The 26,207-nt window shown below is 55.0% G+C and overlaps 1 protein-coding gene across 2 annotated transcripts in view; it reads right to left on the bottom strand.

The window, feature by feature from the left end:
* klhdc3 (kelch domain containing 3) overlaps nt 1-25,112 on the bottom strand; it is a 117,453-nt gene extending 92,341 nt beyond the window's left edge. For both annotated transcript variants that reach the window (XM_041187255.1, XM_041187256.1), the window contains exons 1-2: nt 24,979-25,112; nt 2,761-3,001 (exon numbers count right to left, since the gene is read on the bottom strand). In XM_041187255.1, coding sequence (XP_041043189.1) covers nt 2,761-2,914 — 154 coding nt within the window. In that variant the 5' untranslated portion in view covers nt 2,915-3,001; nt 24,979-25,112. The remainder of the gene's footprint in view (nt 1-2,760; nt 3,002-24,978) is intronic.
* Nucleotides 25,113-26,207: the final 1,095 nt, after the last annotated feature.

Genomic DNA, 26,207 nt, shown 5'->3' with positions numbered 1-26,207 from the left:
ACTCGGACTGTGCTCCTGCCAAACCAGATACCAATCAATGTGTTAACGGCCCTGCAGTCAGCAACTTGCTCTTTCAACTGAAATGCATATCGTGGCCAGTGCCCAAGTTGAGAGTGAGCAATCACGCAAGGGGCTAGGTTCAGAGATATAGATTCATGTGTTTATATAACACTGGGTTAAAAGAACAAACAGGTCGAGCTGCTCCGACAGCTGATATCATCACTGGTTTTTAGGACTCTTAAAAGGACTGGGTAATGTCAAATGAGACAAGCAGCTTCATCTAGTCCAGGAGACCAGAACCAGGGGATACAGCCTGCACTGGAGGAGGAGGAGGAGTAAATTCAAGCTAATCTGCAGAAACAAGATCTCAGTGAGAGAGGGGTCAATCTCTCGGGAAGACGCTCCTGAGGAAGATGGTGGAATCCGTTCACACTGAAAGTTAGGTTGGACAGTCGGACCTACTGTTTACGTGGACTTTGCCAAATGAACTTTGGCACAGGGAATGCTCGGGGTACGTGCATGAAGGCATCAAAAGGGCAACAGGTCCAAAGAAAACAGCTTCATTGAAAACAAAAGGGCAGGGAAGGTCATCACAAACTGCAGTAAACAGTTGGGGAGACAGGTGGAACATGACCTTGATTTGTACTATGGGAACAACACTGTCACTGGGGAAGCTCGAGACACCACAGAAAGCTGCCTGAAGAGGTTGAGCTGGAAAGTGGAGGAGCTGTTGATTGGCGGGTCACGGATAAAGCTCCAGGTACTGGTGCATTATCACTGCAGCAGGGGGAAACCGACACTCCTGCAGCATCTGTACAAACGTCTCTGTTGGAGGGTTGGGGGGTCGGTGGGGGGGCAGTGCCCCAGGATTTGCGTGATGCAAAGTCTTGTGACCCTGTACAAGAACACAGGTGACCGCAGCAGATGCAGCAACTATCGAGACATCTCCCTGCTGAGCACTGTGTGTGGGGGGAAAAGGATGGTCAGACTGCAGATCCTGGCTAAACGCATCTACCCCCAAATCCCAGTCTGGTTTCAGGACTGACCTGATCGTCTCAGTCTGGCAGCCGCAAGAGAAACGCGGTAAATGAAGGAGATCACTATATATCCCTTCATCGATCTCCCCCAGACATTCGGCATTGGGAGCAGTGGCAGTCTATTGAAGCTGCTGGAGAAAATCGATCACCTGAAGCTGCTCAGCGTGATCTACTCTTTCTAATGACAACGTGATGGGTAAGGTCAGCGACAGCAGGCCAACATCAGAACCCACTGAGATCTGCAAACAGGGTTGTGTTCTGGAACGGACACTCTCTGGCAAATTGTTCTCTTTGCTGCTTTCACATACCTGCAGGTCATCTACAGAGAGTGTCTACTTACATACATAGAACTGACAGAAAGCTGTTCAGCCTTGCCTGCCTGAGATCCAGGGCAGAGGTGTGCCATGTCCTCGTCAGAGGGTTGCTCTACACTGACGATGCCACATTAGCATTCCAAACTGAGGAACACCCTCAGCGGCATTTGAACAGACTCTCTCACGCCTTGCGAAGAGTTTGGTTTGGTCGTCAGCACCAGAAGACAAATGTCACGGTCCAGGACGTGGCCATAACATCATCTATCGCAACCACAACGTGGTCAAGAGGCTGGTGCGCTCCAATCCCTTGACTGATGCCATCGGAGCTCCTTGCTACTGGTAGGGTCACCCATGGTGGCAAGCTCAGGGAGTTGTGCCAGACAAAGCGTGTGGTCCAAAAAGCCCTCGATGGTAGAACAGGCAAAGGAAGACTGAGTGTCTCCCTGGCTGTACAGGCAGAAGGTGGCTGCAGCAGCAAGATGGTCCTTGTTATCGCGGTTCGACCCATCACTGAAATCTGACCATGTGGACAATTACAGTGTCCCAGGGTGCCCATGTTGTAAAGTCACACACAGGCTTCTACCAGGAGGCACCCAACAAGTCTTTTGGCGATGGAGAATTGGCAATGGGGACAGGGCTGTGACCTGGGAGTCTCGAGTCGAGAATCTGCACACAGACAACAGATGCATGAAGGTTGTTGGACACCTGCATTGGGACAGAGTCACTTTTGGACAGCAGCAACTGTGACTGAGCTGTCCTCTTCAGGAAACCCGCTGCTCACCTCAAATGGGGAAGGATCTAGAAAAGGTGCTCTCAAAATAGGCTGTCCCACTTCCTCCTGGCTGGGGAACCACACACTGAGGGATCACCGCCTTCATGGTCAAAGAAATAAAACTTTAAACTTTGCAACTTGGAATGTTAGAACGCACATGGAGAATCTTCGGAGTGTCCATCCAGAAAGAGGAACTGCAATCCTACTCTATGCAGCCTGCCCGTTAACATGACCAGTGTCATTGTTCCCCTGCAAGTACTAGAACATATCTCAGACCTCCCTGACACCCCCTTTGACATAAAGGCCAACATTTTGTTCACCAGACCTTGAAATCTCCCCTGCTCCTACACTGATCCGAATCATGCAGCCACACAGTGAGCTCCCAATCTCAGCTGGGTTATCAGTAGCTCAGCCTGGATTACATTGAACAGCAGAACGGGAATGAGGGGCTGAATGGCTTCTGCGGTCAGCAGAGAGCGAGGGAACACCAGCTATGGGGTTAATTCTGTACCTGGTTACCCAGCTACAGGATAGGACTGGCAGAAGGCTCAGGAGACATTCAGCATCGACAGAAAGGTGGAGAAACAGAGTCACAGGCCCTTCACCACTAGCACCACTCCCACCCTTCAGCGTTTACCTGCGTTAAAAACGTGCACATCAATCTGCCGCAGGGTCTCGTAATCCTCCCCAGAACAGTATCCACCAAACGAGTAGACTCTATGTCCCACAGCCACAGCAGCGTGGTTCACTCTCCGTGGACCTCCTTCCAGATGCACTGCCCACCGCAACATTCCCTTCAGTTGGGTACCAGCCTCCTCAGGAGCACCATCCCAGCCAGGCTGCACCACACGTTCAGGCACAGCTCATCCCAGCCATAGCTAGAGACAGAAAGAGAGCAGACAGTTACTCCTCCAGCTCCCACACTCACCGACTCCTGCCCACTTCCAGGGCTCATAAGCTCACTCCACCAGTTAAATCTGGATGGTCTCGACCCTACGAGCAGGAACGTGCCCTTGCAGAGACTTCCATTCACTTTTACACGGAGTCCCAACTATCCCACACTATCCTCCGGAAGAGAGCCCTGCAGCTGTATCCATTCCCTGTGCGCTTCTCGATACCCATTCCCGAATAGTACCGGAAGCAAAGCACGCTCCTCCCGCACACTGACGGAGGGATGTTTACAGAGGGACTAGGCTGCTGGAATTAGGATTGGGTGGGAGTTTATCATTCATTCATTCAGGGGTCGTGGGCATCACTGGCAAGGTCAGCACTTATTTCCCTTCCCCAGTTGCCTTGGAGAAGGTGGGGTCCGTGTGTCTTGCTAGGCCATTTCTGAGGGCAGTTAGGAGCCACAGTGCTGTGGGTCTGGAGACACACGTAGACCAGACTATAGGGTGAGGACAGATGTCCTTCACAAAGGACATTCATGAGCCAGGCGGGTTTGAATGACAATCTGATAGCTTCAACCCAGACTAGCTGCATAATTCACAAACTGCTTGGAAGGGACTTGAACTTTAGCCCAAGCCTCTGAATTACCGGTCCAGTGGCTTAATCACGGCGCACAACTCCAAGCAGCCCCGGCTTGGTCAACACCCCACCCGCCACCTTAAACGTTCACTCCCTCCCCCACTAAACGGAGTGGGGGTGGTGGGGTGGGGTAGGGCAGGGAGCCGAGATAACATGGCACCCTTCAGGGTGGTGAGGGGGTGGAGGGAGAGGGGAGGGGCATGAGGCACAGGCTGATGGAACATGGCACCCTCGAAATGAGGGGCGGAGGGGGGGACAGAGGGAACACAGCACCCTCTGAGGTAGTGGGTGGGGGGTGTGGAGAAAGAAGAGGGACAGGGGCCAGGGCACTCACCGAGGACTGGAACTGAAGGAGCCTGGCGTTTTTCGAGAGGGAAGGAGGGACAGGGGAGACACAGCACCCTCGGGGGGGGGGGGGGGGGGCGGTGCATGGTGTCCTTCAGAAGAGACATTAAACAAAACCCACATCTGCTGACTGCAGTTGTTCAGATGGGGTGATAAAAGATCCCACAGCACAGCTGAAAGGAGAGCAGGGTGTTTCTCATGGTTTCCTGCCCTCAAACACCAGCACAACAGAGAGCCGGCTTGTGCCACCACAAACAAAAAACCTTTCAAAATCCACAACCCCACGTATGTCTCTGTCAGTCAAAAGCAGCTACTACAGACCACATGTACCCTCTGGCTCCATGTGGAACTATTTCATCAGACAGAAGCCTTCATCCTAGTGGGTAGAAACGAGCAGTCAGTTTTTCCATAGGTCCTGCCCAGGGATTCCAGCTTTTCCCATTTTTATTTTCTGATTCCCAGCGCCCGCAGGAATTTTCTTTAACTCATTCCAGCGCCTCGTTCTCTTCAAACAGTGAAGAACACACTCTGGAGACAGGCACGCGTGTGCACAGAGGGACGGCCGGTGGGCTCACGTGTCCAGTCACGGACACTCCCAGAGTTTCCCCACAACCTGGAAAAGTTCCACGCGGACTGGAAAACTGAAAATACGAGGTGTAGCTGTTGACAATCCAGATTCACCACTCGTTTGAAGGGACGGAGCACATTGTAGTCAAATTTGTTGATGACAAGGAGAGGTAGGAAAACGAGCTGTGAGGAGGATATACAGAGTCCACAAATGGACACAGACGGGTGAAGTGAGTGAGAAAGAGATTCACACAAAGTTTAATGTGGGAAAATGTGAGATTGATCACTTTGGTAGGAAGAATAGAAAAACAGAACGTTATTACAACGCTCTCTCAGCGCTGCTCCCTCTGACCGCCCCGCACTCTCTCAACGCTGCTCCCTCTGACCGCCCCGCACTCTCTCAACGCTGCTCCCTCTGACCGCCCCGCACTCTCTCAACGCTGCTCCCTCTGACCGCCCCGCACTCTCTCAACGCTGCTCCCTCTGACCGCCCCGCACTCCCTCAGCGCTGCTCCCTCTGAACACCCCGCACTCCCTCAGCGCTGCTCCCTCTCACCGCCCCGCACTCCCTCAGCGCTGCTCCCTCTGACCGCCCCGCACTCCCTCAACGCTGCTCCCTCTGACCGCCCCGCACTCCCTCAACGCTGCTCCCTCTGACCGCCCTGCACTCTCTCAACGCTGCTCCCTCTGACCGCCCCGCACTCTCTCAACGCTGCTCCCTCTGACCGCCCCGCACTCCCTCAGCGCTGCTCCCTACGACCGCCCCGCACTCCCTCAGCGCTGCTCCCTACGACCGCCCCGCATTCCCTCAGCGCTGCTCCATCTGACCGATCCGCACTCCCTCAGCGCTGCTCCCTCGGACCGCCCCGCATTCCCTCAGCGCTGCTCCCTCGGACCGCCCCGCACTCCCTCAGCGCTGCTCCCTCGGACCGCCCCGCACTCCCTCAGCGCTGCTCCCTCGGACCGCCCCGCACTCCCTCAGCGCTGCTCCCTCGGACCGCCCCGCACTCCCTCAGCGCTGCTCCCTCGGACCGCCCCGGACACCCTCAGCGCTGCTCCCTCCGACCACCCCGCACTCCCTCAGCGCTGTTCCCTCTGACCGCCCCGCACTCCCTCAGCGCTGCTCCGTCCAACCACACACAATCCCTCAGCACTGCTCCCTCTGACCGCCCCGCACTCCCTCAGCGCTGCTCCCTCTGACCGCCCCGCACTCCCTCTGACCGCCCCGCACTCCCTCAGCGCTGCTCCCTCTGACCGCCCCGCACTCCCTCAGCGCTGCTCCCTCTGACCGCCCCGCACTCCCTCAGCGCTGCTCCCTCTAACCGCCCCGCACTCCCTCAGCGCTGCTCCGCCCAACCACACTCAACTCCCTCAGCGCTGCTCCCTCTGACCGCCCCGCACTCCCTCAGCGCTGCTCCCTCTGACCGCCCCGCACTCCCTCAGCGCTGCTCCCTCGGACCGCCCCGCACTCCCTCAGCGCTGCTCCCTCGGACCGCCCCGCACTCCCTCAGCGCTGCTCCCTCGGACCGCCCCGCACTCCCTCAGCGCTGCTCCCTCGGACCGCCCCCGCACTCCCTCAGCGCTGCTCCCCTCGGACCGCCCCGCACTCCCTCAGCGCTGCTCCCTCGGACCGCCCCGCACTCCCTCAGCGCTGCTCCCCTCGGACCGCCCCGCACTCCCTCAGCGCTGCTCCCTCGGACCGCCCCCGCACTCCCTCAGCGCTGCTCTCCCCTCGGAGCCGCCCCGCACTCCCTCAGCGCTGCTCCCTCGGACCGCCCCGCACTCCCTCAGCGCTGCTTCCCTCGGACCGCCCCGCACTCCCTCAGCGCTGCTCCCTCGGACCGCCCCGCACTCCCTCAGCGCTGCTCCCTCGGACCGCCCCGCACTCCCTCAGCGCTGCTCCCTCGGACCGCCCCGCACATCCCTCAGCGCTGCTCCCTCGGACCGCCCCGCACTCCCTCAGCGCTGCTCCCTCGGACCGCCCCGCACTCCCTCAGCGCTGCTCCCTTCGGACCGCCCCGCACTCCCTCAGCGCTGCTCCCTCGGACCGCCCCGCACTCCCTCAGCGCTGCTCCCTCGGACCCGCCCCGCACTCCCTCAGCGCTGCTCCCTCGGACCGCCCCGCACTCCCTCAGCGCTGCTCCCTCGGACCGCCCCGCACTCCCTCAGCGCTGCTCCCTCGGACCGCCCCGCACTCCCTCAGCGCTGCTCCCTCGGACCGCCCCGCACTCCCTCAGCGCTGCTCCCTCGGACCGCCCCGCACTCCCTCAGCGCTGCTCCCTCGGACCGCCCCGCCACTCCCTCAGCGCTGCTCCCTCGGACCGCCCCGCACTCCCTCAGCGCTGCTCCCTCTCGACGCGCCCCGCACTCCCTCAGCGCTGCTCCCTCGGACCGCCCCGCACTCCCTCAGCGCTGCTCCCGTCGGACCGCCCCGCACTCCCTCAGCGCTGCTCCCTCGGACCGCCCCCCGCACTCCTCAGCGCTGCTCCCTCGGACCGCCCCGCACTCCCTCAGCGCTGCTCCCTCGGACCGCCCCGCACTCCCTCAGCGCTGCTCCCTCGGACCGCCCCGCACTCCCTCAGCGCTGCTCCCTCGGACCGCCCCGCACTCCCTCAGCGCTGCTCCCTCGGACCGCCCCGAACTCCCTCAGCGCTGCTCCCTCGGACCCCCCCCCGACCCCTCAGCCTGCTCCCTCGACACGCCCCGCACCTCCCTCAGCGCTGCTCTCCCTCGGACCGCCCCGCACATCCCTCAGCGCTGCTCCCGTCGACCCCCCCTCACTCCCTCAGCGCTGCTCCCTCGGACCCGCCCCGCACTCCCTCAGCGCTGCTCCCTCGGACCGCCCCGCACTCCCTCAGCGCTGCTCCCTCGGACCGCCCCGCACTCCCCTCAGCGCTGCTTCCCTCGGACCGCCCCGCACTCCCTCAGCGCTGCTCCCTCGGACCGCCCCGCACTCCCTCAGCGCTGCTCCCTCGGACCGCCCCGCACTCCCTCAGCGCTGCTCCCTCGGACCGCCCCGCACTCCCTCAGCGCTGCTCCCTCGGACCGCCCCCGCACTCCCTCAGCGCTGCTCCCTCGGACCGCCCCGCACTCCTCAGCGCTGCTCCCTCGACCGCCCCGCACTCCCTCAGCGCTGCTCCCTCGGACCGCCCCGCACTCCCTCAGCGCTGCTCCCTCGGACCGCCCCGCACTCCCTCAGCGCTGCTCCCTTGGACCGCCCCGCACTCCCTCAGCGCTGCTCCCTCGGACCGCCCCGCACTCCCTCAGCGCTGCTCCCTCGGACCGCCCCGCACTCCCTCAGCGCTGCTCCCTCGGACCGCCCCGCACTCCCTCAGCGCTGCTCCCTCGGACCACCCCGGACACCCTCAGCCCTGCTCCCTCCGACCACCCCGCACTCCCTCAGCGCTGTTCCCTCCGACCGCCCCGCACTCCCTCAGCGCTGCTCCGTCCAACCACACTCAATCCCTCAGCGCTGCTCCCTCTGACCGCCCCGCACTCCCTCAGCGCTGCACCCTCTGACCGCCCCGCACTCCCTCTGACCGCCCCGCACTCCCTCAGCGCTGCTCCCTCTGACCGCCCCGCACTCCCTCAGCGCTGCTCCCTCTGACCGCCCCGCACTCCCTCAGCGCTGCTCCCTCTGACCGCCCCGCACTCCCTCAGCGCTGCTCCCTCTGACCGCCCCGCACTCCCTCAGCGCTGCTCCCTCTAACCGCCCCGCACTCCCTCAGCGCTGCTCCCTCTAACCGCCCCGCACTCCCTCAGCGCTGCTCTCCGCCCAACCACACTCAACTCCCTCAGCGCTGCTCCCTCTGACCGCCCCGCACTCCCTCAGCGCTGCTCCCTCTGACCGCCCCGCACTCCCTCAGCGCCGCTCCCTCTGACCGCCCCGCACTCCCTCAGCGCTGCTCCCTCTGACCGCCCCGCACTCCCTCAGCGCTGCTCCCTCTGACCGCCCCGCACTCCCTCAGCGCTGCTCCCTCTGACCGCCCCGCACTCCCTCAGCGCTGCTCCCTCTCACCGCCCCGACACTCCCTCAGCGCTGCTCCCTCTCACCGCCCCCGCACTCCCTCAGCGCTGCTCCCTCTCACCGCCCCGCACTCCCTCAGCGCTGCTCCCTCTCACCGCCCCGCACTCCCTCAGCGCTGCTCCCTCTCACCGCCCCGCACTCCCTCAGCGCTGCTCCCTCTCACCGCCCCGCACTCCCTCAGCGCTGCTCCCTCTCACCGCCCCGCACTCCCTCAGCGCTGCTCCCTCTCACCGCCCCGCACTCCCTCAGCGCTGCTCCCTCTCACCGCCCCGCACTCCCTCAGCGCTGCTCCCTCTCACCGCCCCGCACTCCCTCAGCGCTGCTCCCGCTCGCCCTCAGCGCTGCTCCCTCTCACCGCCCCCGCACTCCCTCAGCGCTGCTCCCTCTCACCGCCCCGCACTCCCTCAGCGCTGCTCCCTCTCACCGCCCCGCACTCCCTCAGCGCTGCTCTCCCTCTCACCGCCCCGCACTCCCTCAGCGCTGCTCCCTCTCACCCCGCCCCGCACTCCCTCAGCGCTGCTTCCCTCTCACCGCCCCGCACTCCCTCAGCGCTGCTCCCTCTCACCGCCCCGCACTCCCTCAGCGCTGCTCCCTCTCACCGCCCCGCACTCCCTCAGCGCTGCTCCCTCTCACCGCCCCCGCACTCCCTCAGCGCTGCTCCCTCTCACCGCCCCGCACTCCCACAGCGCTGCTCCCTCTCACCGCCCCGCACTCCCTCAGCGCTGCTCCCTCTCACCGCCCCCCACTCCCTCAGCGCTGCTCCCTCTCACCGCCCCGCACTCCCTCAGCGCTGCTCCCTCTCACCGCCCCGCACTCCCTCAGCGCTGCTCCCTCTCACCGCCCCCCACTCCCTCAGTGCAGCTTCATGCTCTCTCAATGTCATCCTTCTGTCTGCATTCCCTCAGCGTACCATTGAAGGATCAGCCTTGATTCGGTGCTCAAGTGTCTAGATTGGTATTCTAGTCAACACTTTGGATCCTACAAAACCTGCAATTAACTCAAGCCACTGAAGGCTCCATCATCAGGTTGGGAAGTACCAACCACCCTCAGCCTGCATCTCACAAATACAAAAGAGAAATCACATTTCAATTCCTCAAAATTTTACACACCATTTTAGATAGGGCTAGGCGATGAAACAGGGTCAATCTATTTCGAAGGGATCTGCAGAGTGTCAACCACTTGTGTCTCAGCTGTGGCTCAGTTGGTAGTACTCTTGAACCCAGAACGCTGTGACTGAGGCAAGTCCCACTGCAAGGATCACACATAGCAATCGAGGCTGACGCATTCTGTGGTACTGAGGGAGTGCTGCACCATTGGTGGTGCCCTCTGTCAGATGCAACGTCAATCCTAGGGTCCATGTGCCAGCTTGTTGGGGGGATGTAAAAGATTTCAGGGCACTATTTTGAAGAGCAGGGGAGTTCTCCCCAATGTCCTGGCCAATCTTTAACCCTCAATCAGCATCACAAAAAAGAGAGATTATCAGTTCATTCTCACACTGCTGTTTGTGGGAGCTTGCTGTGTACCCTACAACAGTGACTACACGGCAAACAAATACTTCATGAGCTGTAAACTGTTTTGAATAGCGTTAAATAAACACAAGTTCCGTTTTGCTTTTCCTATTGCAACACAATACTACGCTCACTGTGGGTGTTAGTTGATGCCAGCCAATTACAAGCAATGAACAGCACACAACCAGTCTCACAGCTCCCAACTCCATGGACAGACCGTGACAGGGCCCATCAGTATTCCTGGGAAGGGAAGCTAGTGAAACCACAAGCAGTCATTTAATTGATGGGCCAAGGTTATAGAAACCCTATCGGCTGGTATGTGGACGCAGTGGGGGGTAGGTGAAACCCCAGTACTCACCCTATGCTGTACAGTACCCTCGATATGTTCAGTCACTCTCAACACTCAAAATATCTGCTGGCTTTCCTGTATTCCACACAAGCTGTACTATTTCCAGCACATACAGCAAACAGCTACTTGTCCTGGCCAATCAAGAACAGGGGAGCAGAAGTTACTGACTGACATTTGTCAACAACATTTTTTAAAAAAAACCCTGCAGTTTACACTGTCCTTGAAAGCACCTATGAATACCGGCTGTCAAAGGTTGCCTCTCATTCTTTTATTTTTATCTTTGAATGCTGATGTTCGGAGTGCCTCAGCATTTGCAATTCTTTGAGGAAACTGGCTGTGCTGACTGAGCTGCCACAGATCTCACTGGCCGATTTTGGAAAGTGGAGTACAGTCCTCTGGCAAGGCCCCTCTACTACCCCAGCACGTGACATCTCCCCAGTTGCTAGCCTTCCCCGCAACCCCCCCACACACTTTCTCCTACAGTCAAGTGAGTCCTCAGACTGAGCAGAAAGTGGGCAGAGCTCCAAGTGCCTGGGAAATTGTACAGTTCATGTTTAAGCAGCTTCAAATGGCACGAAACACACACCACAGCTGGAAGTTCAAACCGGGTACACACGCGGACCCACTGGATCAATGTTAGCACAAACTGACAGACAGACAAAGCTCCTGCCGTCCTGAAGCACCTGTCAGGACACCCCATAGCCCAATGAAACACTTTAGAAATATAGCCACGGTCACAATGATGGAATTGTGGCAAGCAGCGCTCACCGTTAGCAATGCTCTCAGAACCAGGCTGAGATGTTGCTGAGGGATAAATGTTGCCCAAGAAACCAGGATGAACGTGTTCTTCCTCGAATAGTGCTAGGTAATCTCTCAGAGCAACATGAGAGATCAGTCAGGGAGTCCACATAAAGCCTCATTCAAAAGATGGCAGCTCCGACAGGACGACGATTCCTGTCTAGTACACCCACTGCCCCCCACCCCAACAGTGCAAATCTCTCCCACAACTGCCCCCCCCCCCAACCCCGACAGTGAAACTCTCCCCCTCTACAGACCCCCCACCCCGACAGTGAAACTCTCCCCCTCTACAGACCCCCCACCCCGACAGTGAAACTCTCCCCCTCTACAGACCCCCCACCCCGACAGTGAAACTCTCCCCCTCTACAGACCCCCCCCACCCCGACAGTGAAACTCTCCCCCTCTACAGACCCCCACCACCGACAGTGAAACTCTCCCCCTCTACAGACCCCCCCCACCCCGACAGTGAAACTCTCCCCCTCTACAGACCCCCACCACCGACAGTGAAACTCTCCCCCTCTACAGACCCCCCCCCACCGACAGTGAAACTCTCCCCCTCTACTGCACCCCCCACCAACAGTGAAACTCTCCCCCTCTACAGAACCCCCCCCCACCGACAGTGAAACTCACCCCCTCTACAGACCCCCCACCCCGACAGTGAAACTCTCCCCCTCTACAGACCCCCCCCACCCCGACAGTGAAACTCTCCCCCTCTACAGACCCCCCCCCCACCGACAGTGAAACTCTCCCCTTCTACAGACCCCCCCCACCCCGACAGTGAAACTCTCCCCCTCTACAGACCCCCCCCCACCGACAGTGAAACTCTCCCCCTCTACAGACCCCCCCCACCCCGACAGTGAAACTCTCCCCCTCTACAGACCCCCCCCCCCGACAGTGAAACTCTCCCCCTCTACAGACCCCCACCACCGACAGTGAAACTCTCCCCCTCTACAGACCCCCACCACCGACAGTGAAACTCACCCCCTCTACAGACCCCCCCCCACCCCGACAGTGAAACTCTCCCCCTCTACAGACCCCCCCCACCCCGACAGTGAAACTCTCCCCCTCTACAGACCCCCACCCCGACAGTGAAACTCTCCCCCTCTACTGCCCCCCCCACCGACAGTGAAACTCTCCCCCTCTACAGACCCCCCCCCACCGACAGTGAAACTCTCCCCCTCTACAGACCCCCCACCCCGACAGTGAAACTCTCCCCCTCTACAGACCCCCCCCACCCCGACAGTGAAACTCTCCCCCTCTACAGACCCCCCCCCCACCGACAGTGAAACTCTCCCCCTCTACAGACCCCCCCCCACCGACAGTGAAACTCTCCCCCTCTACAGACCCCCCCACCGACAGTGAAACTCTCCCCCTCTACAGACCCCCCACCCCGACAGTGAAACTCTCCCCTCTACAGACCCCCCCCACCGACAGTGAAACTCTCCCCCTCTACAGGCCCCCCCCACCGACAGTGAAACTCTCCCCTCTACAGCCCCCCCCCCCCACCGACAGTGAAACTCTCCCCCTCTACTGCCCCCCCCCCCCCACCGACAGTGAAACTCTCCCCCTCTACAGACCCCCCCCCCACCGACAGTGAAACTCTCCCCCCTCTACAGACCCCCCCCACCGACAGTGAAACTCTCCCCCTCTACAGACCCCCCACCCCGACAGTGAAACTCTCCCCCCTCTACAGACCCCCCCCACCGACAGTGAAACTCTCCCCCCTCTACCTGCCCCCCCCACCGACAGTGAAACTCTCCCCCTCTACTGCCCCCCCCACCGACAGTGAAACTCTCACCCCCTCTACAGACCCCCCCCACCGACAGTGAAACTCTCGCCCCTCTACTGCCCCCCCACCGACAGTGAAACTCTCCCCCTCTACAGACCCCCCCCCCCACCGACAGTGAAACTCTCCCCCTCTACAGACCCCCCCACCGACAGTGAAACTCTCCCCCTCTACAGACCCCCCCCACCACCGACAGTGAAACTCTCCCCCTCTACTGGCCCCCCCCACCGACAGTGAAACTCTCCCCCTCTACAGACCCCCCCCACCGACAGTGAAACTCTCCCCCTCTACAGACCCCCCCCACCGACAGTGAAACTCTCCCCCCTCTACAGACCCCCCCCACCGACAGTGAAACTCTCCCCCTCTACAGACCCCCCCCACCGACAGTGAAACTCTCCCCCTCTACAGACCCCCCCCACCGACAGTGAAACTCTCCCCCTCTACTGCACCCCCTCCACCGACAGTGAAACTCTCCCCCTCTACTGCACCCCCCCACCGACATGTGAAACTCTCCCCCTCTACAGACCCCCCCACCGACAGTGAAACTCTCCCCCTCTACTGCCCCCCCACCGACAGTGAAACTCTCCCCCCTCTACAGACCCCCCCCCCACCGACAGTGAAACTCTACCCCCTCTACAGAACCCCCCCCCACCGACAGTGAAACTCTCCCCCTCTACTGCACCCCCCCCACCGACAGTGAAACTCTCCCCTCTACAGACCCCCCCACCGACAAGTGAAACTCTCCCCCTCTACTTCCCCCCACCGACAGTGAAACTCTCCCCCTCTACAGACCCCCCTCCACCGACAGTGAAACTCTCCCCCTCTACTGCACCCCCCCCACCGACAGTGGAAACTCTCCCCCTCTACTGCCCCCCCACCGACAGTGAAACTCTCCCCCTCTACTGCCCCCCCCACCGACAGTGAAACTCTCCCCCTCTACAGACCCCCCCCACCGACAGTGAAACTCTCCCCCTCTACAGACCCCCCCCACCGACAGTGAAACTCTCCCCCTCTACAGACCCCCCCCCACCGACAGTGAAACTCTCCCCCTCTACTGCCCCCCCCCCACCGACAGTGAAACTCTCCCCCTCTACAGACTCCCCCCACCGACAGTGAAACTCTCCCCCTCTACTGCCCCCCCCCCCACCGACAGTGAAACTCTCCCCCTCTACTGCCCCCCCACCGACAGTGAAACTCTCCCCCTCTACTGACCCCCCCCACCGACAGTGAAACTCTCCCCTCTACAGACTCCCCCCCACCGACAGTGAAACTCTCCCCCTCTACAGACCCCCCACCCCGACAGTGAAACTCTCCCCCTCTACAGACCCCCCACCACCGACAGTGAAACTCTCCCCCTCTACAGACCCCCCCCACCACCGACAGTGAAACTCTCCCCCTCTACAGACCCCCCCCACCACCGACAGTGAAACTCTCCCCCTCTACTGCACCCCCCCACCGACAGTGAAACTCTCCCCCTCTACTGCACCCCACCACCGACAGTGAAACTCTCCCCCTCTACAGACCCCCCCCCACCCCGACAGTGAAACTCTCCCCCTCTATCTCACCCCCACCGACAGTGAAACTCTCCCCCTCTATCTCACCCCCACCGACAGTGAAACTCTCCCCCTCTACAGACCCCCCCCCCCACCGACAGTGAAACTCTCCCCCTCTACAGAACCCCCCCACCACCGACAGTGAAACTCTCCCCCTCTACTGCCCCCCCACCGACAGTGAAACTCTCCCCCTCTACAGACCCCCCCACCGACAGTGAAACTCTCCCCCTCTACTGCCCCCCCCCACCGACAGTGAAACTCTCCCCCTCTACCGACCCCCCCCACCACCGACAGTGAAACTCTCCCCCTCTACTGCCCCCCACCGACAGTGAAACTCTCCCCCTCTACAGACCCCCCCACCGACAGTGAAACTCTCCCCCTCTACTGCCCCCCCCACCGACAGTGAAACTCTCCCCCTCTACAGACCCCCCCCACCACCGACAGTGAAACTCTCCCCCTCTACTGCACCCCCCCACCGACAGTGAAACTCTCCCCCTCTACTGCACCCCACCACCGACAGTGAAACTCTCCCCCTCTACAGACCCCCACCACCGACAGTGAAACTCTCCCCCTCTACTGCCCCCCACCGACAGTGAAACTCTCCCCCTCTACAGACCCCCCCACCGACAGTGAAACTCTCCCCCTCTACTGCCCCCCCCACCGACAGTGAAACTCTCCCCCTCTACAGACCCCCCCCCACCACCGACAGTGAAACTCTCCCCCTCTACAGACCCCCACCACCGACAGTGAAACTCTCCCCCTCTACTGCCCCCCACCGACAGTGAAACTCTCCCCCTCTACAGACCCCCCCACCGACAGTGAAACTCTCCCCCTCTACTGCCCCCCCCACCGACAGTGAAACTCTCCCCCTCTACTGCCCCCCCCACCGACAGTGAAACTCTCCCCCTCTACTGCACCCCCCCCACCGACAGTGAAACTCTCCCCCTCTACTGCACCCCCACCACCGACAGTGAAACTCTCCCCCTCTACAGACTCCCCACCCCGACAGTGAAACTCTCCCCCTCTACAGACTCCCCACCCCGACAGTGAAACTCTCCCCCTCTACTGCCCCCCCCACCGACAGTGAAACTCTCCCCCTCTACTGCACCCCCACCGACAGTGAAACTCTCCCCCTCTACTGCCCCCCCCACCGACAGTGAAACTCTCCCCCTCTACAGACCCCCCCCACCGACAGTGAAACTCTCCCCCTCTACAGACCCCCCCCACCCCGACAGTGAAACTCTCCCCCTCTACAGACCCCCCCCCCCCACCGACAGTGAAACTCTCCCCCTCTACAGACCCCCCCCACCGACAGTGAAACTCTCCCCCTCTACAGACCCCCACCACCGACAGTGAAACTCTCCCCCTCTACAGACCCCCCCCACCGACAGTGAAACTCTCCCCCTCTACTGCCCCCCCCACCACCGACAGTGAAACTCTCCCCCTCTACAGACCCCCCCCACCGACAGTGAAACTCTCCCCCTCTACAGACCCCCCCCACCGACAGTGAAACTCTCCCCCTCTACAGACCCCCCCCACTGACAGTGAAACTCTCCCCCTCTATCTCACCCCCACAACCAGGTGGCTCTCCCCCTCTACCTCCTCCCCCCAACCAGGCTGCTCTCCCCCTGTACCAGTGCTCCGATAAGTCAGCGACAGAACTAGCTCTCCGGAAGTCTCGACTTTATTGACAGTTCTGACAGACCCAAACATGCAAATCTCAAACACTTCCTCCCTCGATGGCAGGGGTGGGGGGGGTAATTCCTGTGAATCCCAACTCCCAGCTATCAGGTGACAAAATTCAGTCATGTGAATACAGGATGTAATCAGTTAGCAGCCCAAGGTTCAACCAAACTTGAGATTGCAGCAAACATTAATTGAGGATAATCTATCAGTTATTTTGTTCCGAACTGCACTGTCTGCCCATGTGTTCAATATTTACTGAAGGTTGATGCAGAGAGAGAGAGAGCGAGAGAGAGAGAGAGAGAGAGAGAGAGAGAGAGAGAAGGTGCTCGAGGTTCAAGTAAATGCCCTCGCATTTCTGACATCCATGGTCTGATGGAGCTCTCTCTCCGCAGGCAATGCTTTATGTATTTATTTCAGATATCCAGCCTCTGCAGTATTTTGCCTTTTCTCTCACTTGATGACATATTGAGCAGCTCTGGTAAGCAGTCAGCAGAGCTTCAAACTGGGGTGCTTGATGGTGCGCAGAGTGATCAACGCCCATAAAGCTGAGCGTCTCAGGAACTAGCCAAGAAACAAAAGCACTTGCGCTAATAACCTGCAGTTTGATGAGCCAGCCTTCAGAGTCCAGAGAGAAAAAAAGCAAGATCACACGAAGATAAAAAAAAACAGGAGCAGGCGTTGACCTGGTGACCTGTCGAGCCTGCTCCACCATTTCATCCTATCATGGCTGATCTTGGGTGTCAACTCCATTTTCCTGCCCGCTCCACATATCCCTTAATTCACCGAGACACCAGAAATCTGGGTGTTCTGAGCCTTAAATATGTTCAGTGATGGAGCATCCACAACCCTCTGGGGTAGAGAATTCCAAAGATTCACAACCCTTTGAGTGAAGTAATTTCTCCTCGTTTCAGTCCTAAATGATCGGCCTCTTATCCTGAGACTGGGCCCCCGGTGTTTCAGATTCCTTCGCTAGATGATTCAAAGGCAGAAAGAAAACCCTCCTCTTTACAATCGGAGTGAACAGAAATGGTTGGACCACACTTAGAGAACATGGCAGTTCTGGTCTCCATACTATGAAAAGGATATTGGGGTAATGAAGGTGTAAAAAAAGGTGTGCAAAGATCACAGAATGACAGTGCAGAAAAGGCCCTTCGGCCCATCGAGTCTGCACCGACACGTGAGAAACACCTGACCTACCTACCTACCTAATCCCATTTACCAGCACTTGGCCCATAGCCTTGAATGTTATGATGTGCCAAGTGCTCATCCAGGTACTTTTTAAAGGATGTGAGGCAACCCGCCTCCACCACCCTCCCAGGCAGCGCATTCCAGACTGTCACCACCCTCTGGGTAAAAAAGTTTTTCCTCACATCCCTCCTAAACCTCCTGCCCCTCACCTTGAACTTATGCCCCCTCGTGACTGACCCTTCAACTAAGGGGAACAGCTGCTCCCTATCCAAAACAAAAACAAAAACAGAATTACCTGGAAAAACTCAGCAGGTCTGGCAGCATCGGCGGAGAAGAAAAGAGTTGACGTTTCGAGTCCTCATGACCCTTCGAGGTTCATTGAATACTTCCTTGTCAAATTATTCCTCCCAAAGTGTATCACCTCACACTTTTCAGGGTTAAATTCCATCTGCAACTTATCTGCCCATTTGACCATCCCGTCTATATCTTCCTGTAGCCCAAAACACTCAACCTCACTGTTAACCACCCGGCCAATCTTTGTGTCATCCGCAAACTTACTAATCCCCACATAGTCATCTATGTCGTTTATATAAATGACGAATAATAGGGGACCCAGCACAGATCCCTGTGGTACACCACTGGATACTGGCTTCCAGTCACTAAAGCATCTTCTGTCATCACCCTCTGTCTCCTACAACTAAGCCAATTTTGAATCCACCTTATCAAATTACCCTGTATCCCATGTGCATTTGCCTTCTTTATAAGTCTCTCATGTGGGACCTTGTCAAAGGCTTTGCTGAAATCCATATAAACTGCATCTACTGCACTACCCTCATCTACACACCTGGTCACCTCCTCAAACAATTCAATCACATTTGTTAGGCATGACCTCCCTCTGACAAAGCCATGCTGACTATCCCTGATCAAACCTTGCCTCTCCAAGTGGAGATAGATTCTCTCCTTCAGAATTTTCTCCAACAGTTTCCCTACCACTGACGTGAGACCCACTGGCCTGTAGTTCCCTGGCTTATCTGTACAAAGATGATATCAGAACTGAAGTTCTAACTATTCGGAAAAACTGACCAGGCTGGATTGCCTTTCTCCTGGAAGGAGAGGGCTGGGGGGTGGAAGAGTTTTTTTTATAATTCCGGAAGAGTTTGGTTGGGTAGATGTAAAGACCTAAACATGGAGACTGCTCTTAGCTTGTACCCTTTACTGTACCTGTGTAAACAGTTCAAGTGGTTAATAAAGACTTACAGTTAGCCTACAGAAGACCACATTAAGCCACAACGTTCTGTAGTCAACACCCTCCCTACATGGAGTCAGCAAGGAGATAAAACCCAGAACTTCGCTAAAATGCAGAGACAAATTGAAATGCTGGAAGAAGTTTTATAATAAGCATTCTGACCTGAAAAGCAGCTCCAGAAGTGGGGAGGGGTAGAAAGGCTTGGAAGCTGGAGGCTGAAATTTAAAATTCCTCACTTTAACAGAAGACTTGGCAGTGCGGCTTTGGTTCCTAGAGTACAGGGGCAAGCTAAATCTTTTAAAATTCCAGGCTGCAGCAAGTCCTGAGAAATCTTTGAAGTAATTTAGTGTGAGAAGAGCTGTTTGAAAGAAACCAGTCGCTAAAACCCGAGTCGGAGCCTGAATACTGAGAATTAAAAATTAAAATATTCTGGGAATGTTGCGACTGCCCAGCTCAGGCACTAGAAGCTCCAACTTGATCGCTGTGACATTTTAAAAAGTCAACCCCTAAATAATAGAAGAGTGTTAAAAAATTTTCCCCAGGACGAGAGCCATCACCGTTTTGTAGAGCCCGCCAAAACTGGCGAGCACAGGAAATCCGAGTGAACAGCAACGCCATGTTGATATCCAGGAAGTTCTTAAAGCTGTACATGGATCACAATTCCAATCTCTCACATCAATTCAGACTAATCCAAGGCCCAGGTCAATTGGGGACTTTGGAGGAAAAGATCAAGATACAGCATCACTTCAGGTTTAAATAAAAAGTCAGAAGGGTGAACACGGTGCTTTACTCGGTAGGCCCAATTGCAGACAAAAGCACTGTAAGACAGGGTATTAATGAATCATCTGCAAAATTTGAAGAGGTATCAAAATTATTCAACATTTACTTCAATCTAAGAAGGAAAGAAAATACTCGGAAGAGCTCAATGCAATAAGAGGCTACAACTACCAGGGGAACCAGTCGATTCATTCATCAAAGACCTGCACAGGATGGCAGAAAGTTATGAATACGGAGATTTAAAGTGTAAACTCAGAGGCAGAATAGTGGTAGGAGTAACAGACGATGATCTCTCTCACCACTTACGGGCAAAGGAAGATCTCACTCTGGACAAGGCAATCCAGATAATTAGACTGCCTGAACTCTGTGAGCAGCGTAGGGCAATCTTAAGGGGAGAGCGTAAGGCAATCTTAAGAGGAGAGAAGAAAACATGGTGCAGAGGCCAACTCTCAAGAGTCCAGCATATCAGGCCACGACACAGCAACACTAAGCCAGGGAACGCAATTTCCAAACTGGCCAGCAGAGTGACCATGCCAACGCTGTGGAGCAAAGCGCCTCTACAGGCGAGGTCAATGTCCTGCAAGTTCAGCCCAATGCTTCCAATACAATAGGATTGGACACAATGGCAAACTGGGCAAGGCACAAACTCTGAAACGCATGGAAGGCCCCACAATGAGGTTGAGGCTGCAAACCCGGAATACACACAGCCATACTTCTTGGGCAAGGTGAAAGATCTTGCTTTCTTATTTTGGAAATGTGGTCATTTCTAACAATGGCCATCTAACAAATTTTTAATTAGATACAGCAGCCAGCATACCAGTCATACCTGTCATACAAAGAACCATGGCTGAAAGACCTCTGGCTTTGAACAACAGACACACCACTGTATGGGCCACAAGGAATCGGATTTCCACTCATTGGTATGATCCTGGAACCACTAAGATATGGCAGCAAACAGATCTTCCGGCTGATGTACACCATCCATAACCAATCAATCTCTTTCCTGAGCAGAGATGCCTGCATAGCCATGGATCTCCTCTAGACGGCAACCACTGTCATCCACCAGACAGAAATGCACTGTCCTGAGGACTCAAACAAAAAACACAAAGAGTATTCCGACTGGACTTCAGCTCTGAACTGTCTTATCTTTTTGCCGAGCCACTTTGTCCATTCTCATTACAGGTCCCAGAAAACCCTCAATAGTCAGACCAGCTGACCACCCAGGAGGTAGCTACAAGGCCTCCAGTGCAAGAGGTGAAAGACAGTGATCAGCAATCCCAGATGCCTCTTCCTTTTGCCCCGACGATGGTAACACTGTACAGTCAACACTGCAACCACAGCGCATACGGTGCAACTCTCAGCCAGAAGACCAAAGGTAGAGATGCAGGAACCCCAGTCGTGGCTGACAACGGAAAGGAGGTGAACGTACTACCAAACCACCTTCGCCTCACAGGAACACTCTTCCTCATCCACAGAGGACATCGAGACGACCCACACAACAACAGAGAAGTGAAAGAAGTGACAAGGAGACAAGCACAATGTCTGTCCACCCCACGACAAACAAGCTGGAGAAGCAGCAACCACCAATAATGCGAACTTTTTTCAAAAATTCATTCACGGGATGCAGGGTTTCATCCCTAGTTGCCCTTGCAAAAGAGGTGGTGAGCTGCCTTCTTGAGTCGCTGCAGTCCATGTGGTGTAGGTACACCCACAGTGCTGTTAGGGAGGGAGTTCCAGGATTTTGACCCAGTGACAGTGAAGGAACGGCGATATATTTCTAAGTCAGGATGGTGAGTGACTTGGAGGGGAACTTCCAGGTGGTGGTGTTCCCATCTATCTGCTGCCCTTGTCCTTCTAGATGTTAGTTGTTGTGGGTTTGGAAGGCGCTGTCTAAGGAGCCTTGGTGAAATCCTGCAGTGCATCTTGTAGATGGTACACACACTGCTGCTACGTGCATCAGTGGTGGAAGGAGTGAATGTTTGTGGATGTGGTGTCAATCAAACGGGCTTTGTCCTGGACAGTGTCCAGCTTCTTGAGTGTTGTGGGAGCTGCACTCATCCAGACAAGTGGGGAGTATTCCATCACACTCCTGACTTGTGCCTTGTAAATGGTGGACAGGCTTTGGGGAGTCAGGAGGTGAATTACTCATCGCGCGATTCCTAGCCTCTGACCTGCTCTTATAGCTACAGTTATTTATATGGCTGGTCCAGTTCAGTTCCTGATCAATGGTAACCCCCAGCGTGTTGTTAGTGGGGGATTCAGTGATGGTAATGCCATTGAACATCAAGGGACAATGGTTGGATTCTCTCTTGTTGGAGATGGTCATTGACTGACACTTGTGTGGTGTGAATGTTACTTGCCATTTGTCAGCCCAAGCCTGGATATTGTCCAGGTCTTGCTGCATTTGGACATGGACTGCTTCAGTATCTGAGGAGTCGCGAATGGTGCTGAACATTGTGCAATCATCAGCGAACATCCCCACTTCTGACCTTATGATGGAAGGAAAGTCATTGATGAAGCAGCTGAAGATGGTTGGGCCGAGGACACTACCCTGAGGAACTCCTGCAGTGATGTCCTGGAACTGAGGTGACTGACCTCCAACAACCACAACCATCTTCCTTTGGGCTAGGTATGACTCCAACCTGCTGAGAGTTTTGCCCCGATTCCCATTGTCAGTGAGCAGGTTATTGCTAAGCAAGTGCCACTTGATAGCACTGTTGATGATCCCTTCCATTACTGATGATGGAGAGTAGACTGATGGGGCGGTAACTGGCCGGGTTGGATTTGTCCTGCTTTTTGTGTACAGGACATACCTGGGCAATTTTCCACATAGCCAGGTAGATGCCAGTGTTGTAGCTGTACTGGAACAGCTTGGCTAGGGGCGCAACAAGTTCTGGAACAAGCTGGAACAAGTCTTCAGTACTCTTGCCAGAATATTGCCAGGGCCCATATACAGTCCCTTTAACCCTTTCTTGATATCACATGGAGTGCATCGAATTGGCTGAAGACTGGCATCTGTGAAGCTGGGAAACCTCCAGAGGTGGCCAAGATGGATCATCCACCCAGCACTTCTGGATGAAGATTGTAGCAAATGCTTCAGCCTTATCTTTTGCACTGATGTGCTGGGCTCCTCCATCATTGAGGATGGGGATATTTGTGGAGTCTCCTCCTCCAGTGTGTGGCTTAATTGGCTACCACTATTCATGACTGGATGTGGCCGGCCTGCAGAGGTTAGATCTGATCGGTTGGTCGTGTGATCGCTTAGCACTTGCTACTTATGCTGTTTGGCACACAAGCAGTCCTGTGTTGGAATGGCCAAAAGTGGACCAACACAAAAGAATGGAAGAATGAAAACCTACCCAGATACCGGCTCACCCTCCAGGCCAACAGGAGGGAGCAGAAACCACAGCCTACCTCCTCCAACAGAACTGCAAACAAGATATGGAAGGATATGAGGCTTCCATTCTGCCTGAACCTCTAAATTCAAGGACTTGAATGGGGAGATGGAGCACTGCTAATATAGTAATAGTGCTGGTAGTAACAACAATTTAACTGGCATTGTTAACAATGTAAGACATGATGTAAACTCACATAACTCCAAAGACATTGGATAAAGACTTGGTTGTGGCAGGGGTGGGGGGAGGGGGGATGCAAGAAGTGTAATATAAGACCCTGGCACATATCGGGTTAATGTGGGACTGAATACAGTACCGCCCACACAGTGATGTAATAGAACACATGACTCAGACCTAGGCCCAGAGTGCTTTTGAGCAGAGGCGTGTAAAGACCCAAGCATGGAGGTAGCTCTTAGCTGGTACCCTTTACTGTGCCTGTGTAAATAGCTTGAGTAGTTAATAAAGACTTACAGTTAACCTACAGGAAACCATGGAGACTTCTGTAAGACATACCGTTCTGTAAACGGCACCCTCCCAGCAGTGAGAATGTGGAGCTTACTACCACAGGGAATAATCGAGGCAAAAGGAATGGAAGGATATAAAGTGAGATAAATTAGGGTGGGAGGTGACTTGCATTGGACAGAAACACCAGCATAGGCTGTGCAGTAAATTCAATGTAATTATTAGTCCATCTCCTCTGACACAGCACACAGATGCTGCAAACCAAGGTGGTTTATAATGTGGGAAATAATAGGACCAGGTAGTCTGTCTGATCTCAATCCACATTTTAAAATCACACGTTCAGCTCTACATTGCAATCTCCACCCCCACATGTCCACAGAAATGACCCATCTAAATTCACCTTGCTTTGATTCTGCCAGTGTGGAGAAGGTATCATTACAGCTCCTGTTTTACACACACACACACACACACACACTCGTTTTCATTTAAGGGTGGATATCGGGATTTTAAAATGGAAACAGTCAACATATCTACCAGGGTGGATGGACACTCCTGATTACTGGGAAGCAATCTTTGGATGTAGGCTGGAATATTAAAATAAGGGTTATGATGGTACAGGAGGCCATTCAGTCCATCGACCCTCTGTAGGGCAATCTAGTCAGTATCATTCCCCCGCAGCCCTGAAATAGTTGAATAGAAGAGGAATGAAGAGTTGTTTGCCTCAGCCTCCACCACCCTCCTGGACAGTGAGGTCAAGGTCATTACCACATTCCCCCTGCATCTCTTACCCATGTCCCCAGTCCTTGTACCATGCAGCTAATGGGAACAGGTTTTTTTGTCTACCTCATCTAAACCTGTCAGCCTTATACAAATCTAACAAATCTTTCAAATCTCTTATTAACCACCACCACCACCCCTTCCCCCAATAACACACTGAAAGAATTGCAAGTTATAACAAGGGTTTAATATTAGGGGAATCATACAGGATATAGCTATAGGCAAAATTCTGCGGATGCTGGAAATCTGGAACAAACAAAAAAAAAATAATGCTGGAGAAACTCAGCAGGTCTGACAGCATCTGTGGAGAGAAAGACAGGGTTAATGTTTCGAGTCCACGTGACTAGAGTTAACCCCCGTCTTTCTCTCCAGATGCTGTCAGACCTGCTGAGTTTTTCCAGCAAATTTTTTTTTTGAGGATATAGATAGAGTTGGGTTTAGAATGCAAAATGCATGGAAACGCATAGGAACAGGAGGAGGCCATTCAACCCTTGAATCCGTTCCGTAATTCTATCGGATCATGGTTTTACTTTTAAAATTTTCCAACTGAGCCCCAAAATCCACAGCTTTTTCAGGAAGAGAGTTCCAGATTTCCATTGGGTGAGAAGATGTGGTTCTGCATTTCACCTTTGAACGGCCTAGAATAATTTAAAGATTGTGTTCCGTTGTTCAGCACTCCCTCACCAGTGGAAATACTTTCACTACATCAACCCTATCAGAGCCCTTTATCGGTTACAAACATTTCAGTTTATGAAGCAGAGCGAGCAGATCATAACTCTAAGACAAGAGCAGTGAAAGCAAACAGAACTAAAGCACCTAAAAGGATAAAAACAAACCTTAAAGGCTATTTCACAAGGCACATACCTACAGATGGCAACATAAAAATTTGTCCCAACTAATCCATGTCAGTTTTTCCCCTTCCACACGAGCTATTCTGCTGGTCACCAGCATGTACTGGTTGGGCCAAATGGCCTGCTTCTGGGCTGTATATCCTATGTAATTCTGTGTAAGAGAATTGGTAGCTGATGTGAAGATTTTACATAAAATATTATATATAAAACATTCAGCTGATGGCATAAATTATGACTTTTTGTTTTCAAAAGAGCACTTTTCCAAAGCAAAGGACATTGAACTAAAGCAGCTACTACATTGCATTTGTGAAGGACACAAGCACTTTTTGGAGACAGAGTCTACGGAGCTCTGAGTCAGTGGCTAAGGTAGGCTGGGATTGAAACCGAGAGAGGGGGGTCATGTGACTGAACTCGTGGATGAAACTATACTGGATTTTAAATAGTGAGAGAAACTGCCAAAGAGGCAACAGCTTTACCCCATCTCTCCTTCTTCTGAAACCTCCCTTGTCGAAGATGAGCTATTGCGATTGGAAAAATCCAGCTGCAGGCTGCACCGGAGTGCTAAAGTTGGAGTTTGGTGACTGAGAGAATTTAAGGGTTAATTTCGATCTAAAGTCTAGTCTTTCTTTAAGTTAGTAATTAACTAAAATTTGCTGTGTTTGGGTTGGAAGGTGGTGAGGTTTAGGCCAGCTTTCAAACAGGGTTTATACAGGCTCTGTTTGCAGCTACAACTAGTTAATTAGATAACTGGCTTAAACAGGTTCCCAGAGGCTAGATTCAAAGAGTATAAAAACAGGCCATCTTACAGTGCTAACTTTGTCTGCACTGGAGTGCTGCTTTGGGCTGCAGTAGAGTGCTTAAGTTGGAGTTTGGTGACGAAGGGGGAAGAGGGAATGAGGTGATCCTTTGAGTACAGTCGGGTAAGTATTTATTACTTTTATCACTTACAGTTTTTAAGGTCTTATTTTGTCGTTCATCATTTGTAAGGGCTATATTCTATAACAACGAGGAGCAGGGAAGAAGGGCCCCAAGAGTAATTGGTATTATTTGATATTAGGTATCTTCAAAAAGGTTTAATTTAATTTAAAGGGGTAAGTCATGGCAGGAGAGCTCAAAGCCGTGGTGTGCTCCTCCTGCTCTATGTGGGAAGCCAGGAACATGTCCAGTGCCGGGGGCCAGCATGTGTGCGGGAAGTGTCTCCAGCTGCAGCTCCTGGAAGCCCCGGTTTTGGAGCTGAAGCGG

This window comes from Carcharodon carcharias, chromosome 5, assembly GCF_017639515.1.
Source record: "Carcharodon carcharias isolate sCarCar2 chromosome 5, sCarCar2.pri, whole genome shotgun sequence".
In the NCBI taxonomy this organism is placed as follows: Eukaryota; Metazoa; Chordata; class Chondrichthyes; order Lamniformes; family Lamnidae; genus Carcharodon; species Carcharodon carcharias.
The sequence above is the reverse complement of the archived record's forward strand: the minus strand, read 5'-3'. Positions and strand labels throughout refer to the sequence as shown.